The sequence below is a fragment of the Chrysochloris asiatica genome, unplaced genomic scaffold (assembly GCF_000296735.1).
Source record: "Chrysochloris asiatica unplaced genomic scaffold, ChrAsi1.0 scaffold00040, whole genome shotgun sequence".
In the NCBI taxonomy this organism is placed as follows: domain Eukaryota; kingdom Metazoa; phylum Chordata; class Mammalia; order Afrosoricida; family Chrysochloridae; genus Chrysochloris; species Chrysochloris asiatica.
In genome coordinates, this window is record NW_006408558.1 from 18,781,367 (window position 1) to 18,792,318 (window position 10,952).

Consider the following 10,952-nt stretch of genomic DNA (forward strand, 5'->3'; position numbering starts at 1 on the left):
AAGGTCAACTCTACTTTGAGGAGGCAGCTCTTCCCCAGTCGCATTTTGAGTGCCTTCCAATGCCTTAGGAGCTCATTTTCCGGCACTATATCTGACAGTGTTTCTCTGCTATTCATAAGATTTTCAATGACTAAATATTCGAAAGTAGTTTGTCTCTCCTTCTTCCTAGTCTGTCTGCTGCTGGAAGGTCTTCTGAAACCTGTCCACCGTTGGTGACCCTGCCAGTATTTAAAATACCCGTGGCATAGCTCCCAGAATAACAGCAACTTACAAGCCACCACGTACGACACAATGACAGACGAGTGGTGGGTATAACAGGTGGGTGTATCTTAATATGTCTGATAGGATGGGAGGAGTAACTGCCAAGAGTGATGTTTGGTTTTGTTTGTTATTGTTATTTTAAGCCCACAGAGCTGTGGCAGAAGGGTGTTCCAGGAGGTCCCAGGAAACCTGGGCTCATCTCAGCTGAGCTCCTCAGGGCTTCCGATGCATCTCAGCTCCACCGCCCCGGTAAGTCCTCCCAGATGCCCCCGCAGAACCTCGTCCAGCTGTGTGTTCGAGGATAACTCAGGATCCGCGTTATCGCATCGCACACGGACAGGAAGGGTCCTTCTCTCCGTGGGTCTTCTAGATCCTCCTGGCGGCTCAGGCAGCAAGGACACCTGGTCACTTCCTAAGCCTCCCTGAGGACCCAGTTCGGTGCGGCCCACCAGGACCGCAGAGGACAGACTGTAGCTGCTGGACACCTCCCTTGGGTTCTAAGTTCGCACGGGTGACTGAGGTCTCGCAAGGAAGCAAACGCGGCGCCCTTCGGGGATATAGTGGGGGTCTCGGTCGGCGGCGCTGAGCTGGAGATGGGGATCCCCTCCCCCTACGCCCCGTCTGCATTGCGGGGATCATAGCCCGCCGAGTGGCATGGGGGCTGCGGGGAGGGAAGGCAGTGTCACACCTTCCGAAGCCTGAACTGCTAGACAGCCCCGGGAAGGCGAGAAGTGGTGGGAACGCGGGTAGGGCCTAGGTCCCAGCGGGAGGAGGGACGGGGAGGGTGATGCGACCCTCTGTCCCCGCCCCGGGGGCGGAGCTGAAATCTGAGCTTGCGGAGTTGGAGACTGGCGGGATTTCGCGCGGGACTCCCTCCCGGCGCCTGCCTCGCCCCTTTCGACCGGTTTCGGGAGTTCAGAACCCCCAGCCGGTACCCGCCGCCGGCAAGACCCAGCCTCTGGTGCTCCTGCCCTCATTCCCGGCGTTGGTGCTGGTGCGGCTCCCCGCTCCCTCGGGGAACATCCCGCTGCGGCGATCATGGCGCGGGGAGACACCCCGCAGGACAGGTGAGTGGAGGCCGTGGTGGGGGACGTGAGGGGACCCGGGGTGCAAAGCGACCCCTCTCCCTTTGGGAGCTCCAAGGCATGCAGAAGACCCACGGAACTACAATTCCCATCAGCCGTCGCCCTGGGCCGCCTGAGCCAGAGTGATGGGGATTGTAGTCTGCTCTCCGGAGGGGCGCCTGGGAGGCGGGAAGGGCGACCGCGAGTCCTCAGGGTGACCTTCTGACTGATCCTCACAGTTACCACCTGGTCGGGATCAGCTTCTTCATCCTGGGCCTGGGCACCCTCCTTCCCTGGAACTTCTTCATCACCGCCATCCCGGTGAGACCCGCTGTGGAGTGACCGACAGTTCCAGGGCCCGGAAAAGCCATCCCTGCCTCCAGCCAGTCGCAGTGGACCTGAGGCTAAGGGGGAGTTGCTTTCCCCCGCCTTTGCCCCTTTTGATACCTCATTGCACTCATTGGTCAGCAGGTGGAGGAAAGCCGAACTTTCAGAAATGCACAGATCCCCAAAGAGCCATGTCCAAGTTCAGTGGGCTCCGGAAAGCAGCAGAGGAACTGTCCACCCACTTTCCTGTGTTTCGTTATTCCTGGACCAGTGATTCCAAAAGTGGGCTGGCACTCCTTTGGTTTTCTTTATAATAACATGACTTATGGTCATTCACTGGACAAAGCTTTAGTGAGCAGCATTGTGGACTGATAACCACAAGGTGGTCAGTTAAAACAGACTCCGTGGCACTTAGTCACAACTGTGGGCCAAGCACTTAGCTTGGCACTGGGGAAAAAGAATGAAACCAAAGGAAGGAGAGCTCTGTCCTCAGGGAGCTTACAATCTCTTAAGGAGACGCAGAAATGTGGGATGTGATTCTCTTTGGATAATTCATACGTATTCAGTGCAACACCTTTTCTGTGCCACTTTGGCGCTTGGCTGTATGCTGAATCCAAAGATGAATCCGCTGCTTGCCCGGATGGGGCCCAAGAGCTATTAATAACATACCAGGCTTGGATCAGAGCCTCTTGAGTCCTCAGGGAAAGAGCCTCTCTTTGGGGCAGGAGGTCTCAGAGGGCTTCTTAGAAAAGGTGTGTTGTGATTTGAGAGTAAGGTGGACAAAGTGAGGGGGAAGAGAGCCGTAGTTGTGGGCATTCCTGTGAAGGCACAGATAGATGCCTGCAGTTTGGGAAAAGTCAGGAGCATGGGGTACCTGGAGCTTAGAAGGATGAAGCAGGAGACAGAACAGCATCGGGTGTTTAGGACCTGGTTCTGTTTTAAGGACTTTGGGGTTTTGTCCTCTGGACAATGGGGAACCCGCAGGGCATATTAAAGAGGGGTATGTGTTCCAAGGAGAATGCAGTAATTAGAATGGACGCCAGAGCCTGGCTTACAGTATCAGCTCAATAAGTAAATAACTGAACTCCAGGCGTGTCTGCAGTAGTTGGGGAGGGATTGGAACTTGGGCACTGGAAGGGAAGGTGAGCCAAAGCTGGAACAGGGCCCTGCACTGGGGATTCTTTGGGCTTAGGCTGTGTGCCAGACCTCAGCTGCTCAATTTGGCACACACTCATGGCATTCCAACTGTGTGCTAGGGTCCACGACAGTACAATGACAAAGCAGACACTCAGAAATTCACTGAACAACCATATACATAGAATGGGGAAAGGCTGAGGGGTGGATTCTGAGGGTGGGCTGTAGGTTGAGGTCTAGGGGTGACCCTGCACTCCCCATCCTGTCAGTATTTCCAAGGGCGGCTGGTAGAGGCCAACAGTACAACTGGAATTCTGGGTACCAACCACACGGGCCCCACAGATGCCTTCAACTTCAACAACTGGGTGACGTTGCTGTCCCAGCTGCCTTTGCTGCTCTTCACGTTCCTCAACTCCTTCCTGTACCAGTGGTGAGAGACCCTGACCCCTGAGGCTCTTCTCCGACACCCCTCCACAGCCTCTCCCCTGCTTCTCTGCTGAGGCAGCTTCATGGGGACCCAGGGAAGACCTCCTAGCCTTCCTCAATCTCCCTGCCACCCCCCTGCCAGTTCCCACTGCCCAACCTGGGCTGACCCTCTCTTGCCTACCTCCTCTGCCCCTCCTGGGTCTGGCTGATGCCCACTGCCTGCCTCTGAGCAGTATTCCAGACACAGTGCGGATTCTGGGCAGCCTGCTGGTCATCCTGCTGCTCTTCGCCCTGACAGCATCACTGGTCAAAGTGGACATGAGCCCTGCGCCTTTCTTCTCCATCACCATGGCCTCCATCTGGTTCATCAACTGTGAGCACCTCTACACCCCACCCCCCACCCCTTCTTCCACAACCCACCAGGGCTGCAACCCATTGTCTTCCTTGTAAATGAAAGGGCTCAGCACATCCAAGAAGGGGAGAAAGACAGCTTCATTATCACCCATGTCCCCGATGAAGAAACTGAGACCCAGAGAGAGAGTAAGCATCGCTCATTAGCTCCACAGTGACCTCCTGGCCCCCAGACCCACAGACTTGAGGATGCATCTTAGAAGAGGAATGGGATACGTGGCACCCAGAGTCCTTAGGAAGGATGACCACCCAACCACCAACCTAGCCCATAGCGCCTATACACCCTGGCATTTCTTCTGGGAACCCCTAAACCCTCCTGTCCCCCTACAGCCTTCGGTGCAATTCTGCAGGGCAGCCTCTTTGGGCAGCTGGGCACCATGCCCTCCACCTACAGCACCCTCTTCCTCAGCGGTCAGGGTCTGGCTGGCATCTTTGCTGCCCTTGCTATGCTCCTGTCTATGGCCAGTGAGTGGACGGGCCACCTGGGCTCTGGGGAGGGGAGAGGATGTGCCGGGATCCAGATGTCTGGGTTCTGGAGAACTGGGGCTGGAGTGGAGACAACCTGGGTTCTGCAGTGAGAGAGAGTGACCAGGTGAAGTGATATGTGGCAGTTGGTTGAGGTTATGGCTGGGAAGGAGGGATTTGAAATTCCTATAGTCTTAGGTTCAAATTCCATTTCTGCTGTTTAATATTCACCCTCTCTGTGCTATCATTTCCCACCTACATGTTTATTGCAATTGTGCCTCCTCAGAGTGTGCAGCCTGTAATATGAGAACACTGGCACATAGTAGGTGCTTAACAAACACGCTATAATAATGGAAGGGCAGGACTGGTCTGGGGGCACAAGAGGCCAGAGTTCTTGTCAGTGAAGGAAGCAGAAGGAAGGACTTAGAGCTGAATCTGAAGATGCATTGTGTGGGAAGTGTGACAAGAGCCCGTGGGACCAGGTCCCTCTCCTCAGCAGCTGACATTTTCCCGTAGGTGGTGTGGATGCCCAGACCTCTGCCCTGGGGTACTTCATCACGCCCTGTGTGGGCATCCTCATCTCCATCATGTGCTACCTGAGCCTCCCTCACCTGGTGAGCCTGCTCTGCCGGTCCCACCTCAGAGCATCTCAGATAACAGCCTTGAGGCTGAGGCCCTGAGGAAGACTAGGGGAAGTGGGACCTGGGCCCAACTTTAATCCCCAAAGGAGTAAGCCAGTGGAAGGCCCCAGCCTCTAAGCCCATAGTGTGGGGAGGAGTCCAGACACCTGAGCCCAAGGCAGCCAGGGACACTATTTTTCTTATGTCTACAGGAATTTGCCCGTTACTACCTGGCCAAGAAGCCGTCCCTGGCCCAAGCCCATGAACTGGAGACCAAAACTGAACTCCTCCAGGCTGGTGAGTCCGGGGATCTGCTGGGGAGCTAGAGCAGCCATCCGCAATAGTCTGTGTGAGCAGAGACAGAGCATGAATGGAAATCAGTAAGGTTAAAGTCATCTCTGCTACCCTTTGGGCCTCAGTTTCCTCTTCTATAAAACGGGGAGGCAACCAGAGCTTCATGCATTCAAGCTTTGGATCCAAATGCATCTTGTTTTCAACCCTGGCTTTGTAACATCCAAGCTGTATATGGTTAAGCAAGTCAACTTATCTCCTCTGAGCCCTGCTTCCTTCATCCGTAGTGATGCCATGTAATCTAAGGAGCTAAAGAAACTGTAACTGTGAATATTTCTGTTGTTAACTATTCCCTCTTTGCACCCTGGCCTGGAGAAGGATCGATTGTGTTAAATGCTGGGATCGCCCCTATTAGACAGGGCTGTCAGGAGTCCTGGATCCCAGGTGGTAACCTTGTTCTTGCCATTTGTACTAGATGAGAAGAATGGGACTCTCAACAGTCCCCAGAGGGCAGCCCTGATGCTGGATGTTGACCCCGAGAAGGAACCAGAGGAGGTTCAGAAGCCAGGGAAACCTTCTCTCTTAGTTGTCTTCCAGAAGGTATGACTTGCATCTCACCCCACCCCCAACCTGGGGCACTAGAGGCTTCTTTCTGTCCTGCCCGTCTCGTTCCTGCTTCAGCCACCATTGGCCTGGGGAGGGCACCAACCAGAGACACACATTGGGTCAGGGACACAGCAGGGCGGGAGGGTAGGGCTGACCTTGGGCCCCTGGACTGCCCCACCATCTCACACCCCTACCTCCGGCTCTCAGATCTGGCTGACAGCGCTGTGCCTTGTATTGGTCTTCACAGTCACTCTGTCCGTCTTCCCCGCCATCACAGCCATGGTGACCAGCTCCACTGGTCCTGGGAAGTGGAGTGAGTGTTGGGGTGCAGAAGGGGGCAGGGTTGGGGAGAAAGGGAAGAAGGGAGTCAGGAGGAGGATGAGCTGCCAGCTCTCTCTCTCTCTCCCAGGTCAGTTCTTCAACCCCATCTGCTGCTTCCTTCTCTTCAACCTCATGGACTGGTTGGGGCGCAGTCTGACCTCCTACTTCCTGTGGGTGAGCACACCCGGCCTGAGCGGTTATAACATTCTTAGGGAGCAATCAGGGTCAAAGGGCATGTAAGAATATACAGATGTACTTTCCCAACAGCCCAAGTAGTCTGACAATGAAACACTTGGTTTAGTAGGTAGTGAACACCTGGTCCCTGGAGGTATGTAAGCCAGGGTTTGGACTGTGAGTGTCTTGAAAGTAGAGGTCATGTCCAAGCAACTACAAAAGCCCCAGCCCACCCTTCTCAGAGAATGATCCTGTACCACGTGAGGCACTGGACAAGATTCCTGGTGCCTTAAGTGCTATTCATGGGTGGCGCAAATAGTTAGCATGTTTCACTGCTCTCCAAGAGGTTGGAGGTTTAAATCCACCTAGAGGTGCCTTGGACGAAAGACCTGGTGATCTGGAAACTATTGAAAAATGTGGAGCCCAGTTCTACTCTGACACATAGCAGGTTCTTATAAATTGGAGTTAACTTAAAAGCAGCTTTTTGTTTTTGTTGTTATTGTTGGTTGAGAACATTCTCCTGTGGTTCCGGTGAAAGTTTATAGAGAAAATTAGTCTCCCGTTCCACAATTTATATACATTTTATTTCCTGAAATTACTTCTAATCCCCTCAGTATAACAGCATTCTTCCCATTTCTTGTTTGGGTTCCCCATCTTTCCTGCCCCTTCCTGTCTTCTGAAATTTTGGTTTGGGCCAAATGCTGTCCTTTTGGCTCTGGTGGCACTGTGAGTTAGGCAATGGTTGACTAACCACAAGGTTGGTTCAAATCCACCAGCCACTCCACAGGAGAAAAATGAGGCTGCCTGGTCCCATAAAGACTGGCAGTCTCAGAAATCCTATGGTCTCTATAAGTCAGAATCGACTTGATGGCAGTTGGCTTGGACTGGGAATCGTCTTTTTGCTGCTCATCTAGTCTTGTATGATTGATGGCTCTGAGGAGCACGTTTCTCACGGGATGTTATTGTTCACTATCAGGCTGTCTGCTGATTGACTGTAAGATGATTTCCGAGCGTGGTTTCAGTTCTAGGTTTGAAGGGCATCTAAGGACCATCCACCAGAGTCTATCAGACAATAAGTCTGGTCTTTTTTATGATTTTAAAATTTGTTCTACATTTTTCTCCCGCTCTTTCCCCAAGTCCTTCTATTGTGAGCCCCATCAGGGTGGTCAGGTGGTAGCTGGGCACCATCTAGCTCCTCTGCTCTCAAGCTAGTGAAGGTCTGTTAGCCCTTTGGACTAATTGTTTCCTTGAGTCTTTGATTTGCTTCATTCTTCGTTTTGGATTGGGAGAGGCCAATAGTTGTGTCTTACATGAGAACAGCAATTGTTCTTTGAATCCACCATAGTACCTTGGAAGGAATGCCTGGTGATTTACTTCTGAAAAATAAGTAATTGAAAACCTATGGAGCACAGTTTTTAATCTGAACTACCCGGGTTTACTATGATGAGTCAGAACTAACTCATTGACAACTGGTTTGATTTGGTTTACCTGGAATTTTCTAAGGCCGCACAACCAATGAAACCGAGCAAAGAGGAGCTTCTCTGACCCAAACTGGGGGCGGGACCTTGGTCTCCCGCTTCCAATCCCACTCAGCAACCTCATCTACCCCATCTGCCCCAACTGGTGTGGGAAGCCCCAGGGATTTGAAAACCACAGATGCTGGGTAAGGCGGAAGTCAGAGCTCAGGAAGGCAGAGGTGGACCACGCCGGTCCCGCCCCTGCTCTCAGAGGCTCCACCCTCATGTAGGGTAGGTCTGAGTTCAGCGGAGTAATCTGTGCGTGTGTTCTGAACACTGCTCCCGGGATCTACATTCACTCCCACCTCTACGCCTACCTCCGCCTCAGCCCGATGAGGACAGCCGGCTGCTGCCTCTGCTGGTCTGCCTGCGCTTCCTGTTTGTGCCGCTCTTCATGTTGTGCCACGTGCCGGAGAGGTCCCGACTGCCCATCCTCTTCCCCCAGGACGCCTACTTCATCACCTTCATGCTGCTCTTCGCCGTTTCCAACGGCTACCTGGTGTCCCTCAGCATGTGCCTGGCGCCCAGGTGTGGGGGACACGGGGAGGGGGCATTGGGCTGGCTCTTGGAAGAGGGACAGGTGGCAGCCTACAAGGGAAAGGCCCTCGTCTGTGGCCTGCCCAACCTTGCTTTGCCCCTCCATGGAGTCAGGCCTTAACCTCAGAGCCGACCCTGATCGGAAGCTAGCAAGAAGGCCACTAGACTAGGGATATCAGCCCAGGAAAGTGGCCCAAACACTGGTTCTGGGTCTTGTGGGACCTGGGGCACATCAGTGCTTCTCTAAGGTTGTTTCCCCATCTGTGAAGTCAGTGCTTTGAACTCTTGTCTCTTTGGACCTATCTAGTTCCCAAATTCTCAGCTGAAGGGGAGCTAAGGTTTTGATCAAATCCAGGGAATTTCTTCCTCTAAAGGGGATGGGAAACCCTGGTGTGCTATAGGATAAACACTGGACACTAACCACAAGGTCAGTGGTTCAAACCCACCTGCCACTCCTTGGAAACCCTATACAGTTGAGTCGGAACCAACTCAGCATCACTTAACCACAACAAAGGGGATGGGGTAAGAATCCCAGGGTAACTGAGGTGATAAGAGGACTAGGTTCAGGACATTTTACCAAGATGGGAGGACAGTGGAATCTAGAATTCTATTAACACTGACCCCTGCAAAGGTCCCAAAAGATGTGTTTGCCCAATTACCTCATTTACACATCTGGAAACTGAGGCCTGGAGAGAAGAACACCAAATTATCTGATGCAAGAGGTTGGGCAGAGCTGGGGCTAGCACTCTGGTGTGTCATCAGAGGCGTGGGGCACGGAGGGCAGTGGACTGGACTTGGATTTGGCCAGCATTTCAAAGAGCTCCTCTACCTTGTGTTTCAGACAAGTGCTGCCGCATGAGCGGGAGGTGGCAGGCGCCCTCATGACTTTCTTCCTGGCCCTGGGCCTCTCCTGTGGAGCCTCCCTCTCCTTCCTCTTCAAGGCTCTGCTCTGAAGGGGCCACCCGGATCTCGCAGCCACCCTCTTCCCTCTACCCCTCAGAGTTGAGAGCCAGCTGAGGAGGGATGGTTGTTGCAGACATCGCTAGCTGGTGACTCTGGGGGCATCGTGTGGAGAGGCAGAATCCACCACTGCTCAACCTCACTGTCATCCGGGACCACGCTGACGCAGCAGAGAGGCAGCCTTCACCCAGACGCACAGGAGACCTCAGGGGCTGGAAGGACAATGATCAGAGACAAGAGGCTTGGACTCGTTCCATCCTCCAGAGCTGCACTTGGTCATTATAAGAAACCCCTTGCTTGTCTGCAGGGGTCAGAGACTACAGCGGGGTGGTCCTAGCCATGGGCTCAGAGGGAGAAGGGGCTACCCAGAGCAGACCTCTTCGTCCCTGGGCCTTAGCAACTCCATGGTCAGGTCCCTATGACCCAGGACAGATGATGCCAGAGTTAAGGGGAGGAGGAACAGGTGTTGGGAATCTGAGGGTAACCCCCTCCAGCTGCAAACAGTGTTCTTGCCAACTCTACTGTCCCCACTCCCAGAGCCCTGTTGGGCCTGAGAATCAGAACCACAATTCGCCTGCATGTCTGCACTGCACTTTATAGCACGCAAAGCTAGTTCACACCCACTCTCTCCCTGGAGTCTCATGGACCAGAAGGGATTGTTCCCCCCACTCCCCCATGTTACAAGGGAAGTAACAGAAGCCCAAGTGGGAAATGGGGAGAGTCAGGACACAGCCTCCAATTTCCACCCCACCCCACACACCCACTGCCTGATGCCTGCTCCTGTTTTTCTTCCCGGAGCACTTCCTCCGTCTTTCGCTCTACAGGCCCCTCTGCTGGGTCAAATGACAAACCCCATTTGTTTGTACGATACTTTCTGTGAGTCTTGATTCTAAAACACTTTCAGCTCTCTTGGGCTAAGTAAGCTACAGGAGAGAGAGTGGAAGGCTAAGCATCTCCACTGGACAGATGGGATGATTGAAGTCATGTGTTGGGCCCTGTGGACTGCACAAGGGATATTATTGAGTGGCCGTGAACCCTATGCTCCTGGGCAGGACATCTGATGTGTGAGAGATTATTGTTGTTCCCTGTATGGGCCCTCACTCTCACCATCTATCTGTCCAGCATCATTCCTCCAATTTTAAACCCCAGAGAAGCAACAGGCCTGGGCAGGATTTTGACAGGACTGTCAGTTCTCCGGACAGAGGGAGGAAAGGTCTACCTCACCATACTTGTGTGTGGTTGCTGCTGCCATCTCTGGTCTTCAGTGTTGCAACCTGAGTCTCGGAGGGTCTCAATGTAGGATCCCCGGGTTCAAAGGATACACTCCACTCAGGTCACTAGGCTCAGTTGCACCCTTGGCCTGCACTGGTGGGGGCAGGACCCGAAGAGGGACAGGATGTTGTTGTTAACTGCCGTCGAGTCAATTCCGACCCATAGCGACCCTGTATAGGGTTTCCAAGGAGCAGCTGGTGAGCTTGAATCACTGATGTTGCAGTTCAAACAACTGCCATCTGACTCATCAGCCCATAGCGCTACACCAGGACTCCAAGAGGCACAGGATGAAGGGGGCCCAAAGCCTGCTAGGCTCCCTTATCCTTCGCCTGTTGTGTGTTGTACTTCAAAGCTCCCTAGACTGTCAGATCCCGTGGGGACAGGAGAAGCACACCCCTCGTCTGAGCAGTGGAGGGCGGGGCCTGCAGATATCCCAACCTAGAATTTCCCATTCCTAGGGGCTTAGCCCAACTCTGCCCTTAGGTCAGGATGCAGCTAGATAGATGGCTTGTAGAATTGGAAATAAATACTTAGGCCAGTAAGCTGTACCTGCCCGTCCATTTCTG

The 10,952-nt window shown here is 53.5% G+C and overlaps 1 protein-coding gene across 1 annotated transcript; it reads left to right on the forward strand.

Moving 5' to 3' along the window:
• Positions 1-1,299: 1,299 nt before the first annotated feature.
• On the forward strand, positions 1,300-9,107 carry SLC29A2 (solute carrier family 29 (equilibrative nucleoside transporter), member 2). The gene is made up of 12 exons (XM_006860890.1): positions 1,300-1,328; positions 1,565-1,646; positions 3,056-3,216; positions 3,446-3,585; positions 3,954-4,088; positions 4,605-4,702; positions 4,921-5,005; positions 5,475-5,599; positions 5,813-5,918; positions 6,015-6,100; positions 7,946-8,145; positions 8,996-9,107. The coding sequence occupies exons 1-12, from the start codon at positions 1,300-1,302 to the stop codon at positions 9,105-9,107; spliced, it is 1,359 nt and encodes a 452-aa protein (XP_006860952.1).
• Positions 9,108-10,952: the final 1,845 nt, after the last annotated feature.

What these genes read in the sequence shown, in the direction of transcription:
- SLC29A2 (XM_006860890.1), top strand. Translation starts at nt 1,300, where the DNA reads ATGGCGCGGGGAGACACCCCGCAGGACAG. An exon ending in ACCTGAGCCTCCCTCACCTG is followed by an intron (nt 4,703 to 4,920) that starts GTGAGCCTGCTC and finishes TTATGTCTACAG; the next exon opens with GAATTTGCCCGTTACTACCT. An exon ending in TCTTAGTTGTCTTCCAGAAG is followed by an intron (nt 5,600 to 5,812) that starts GTATGACTTGCA and finishes TCCGGCTCTCAG; the next exon opens with ATCTGGCTGACAGCGCTGTG.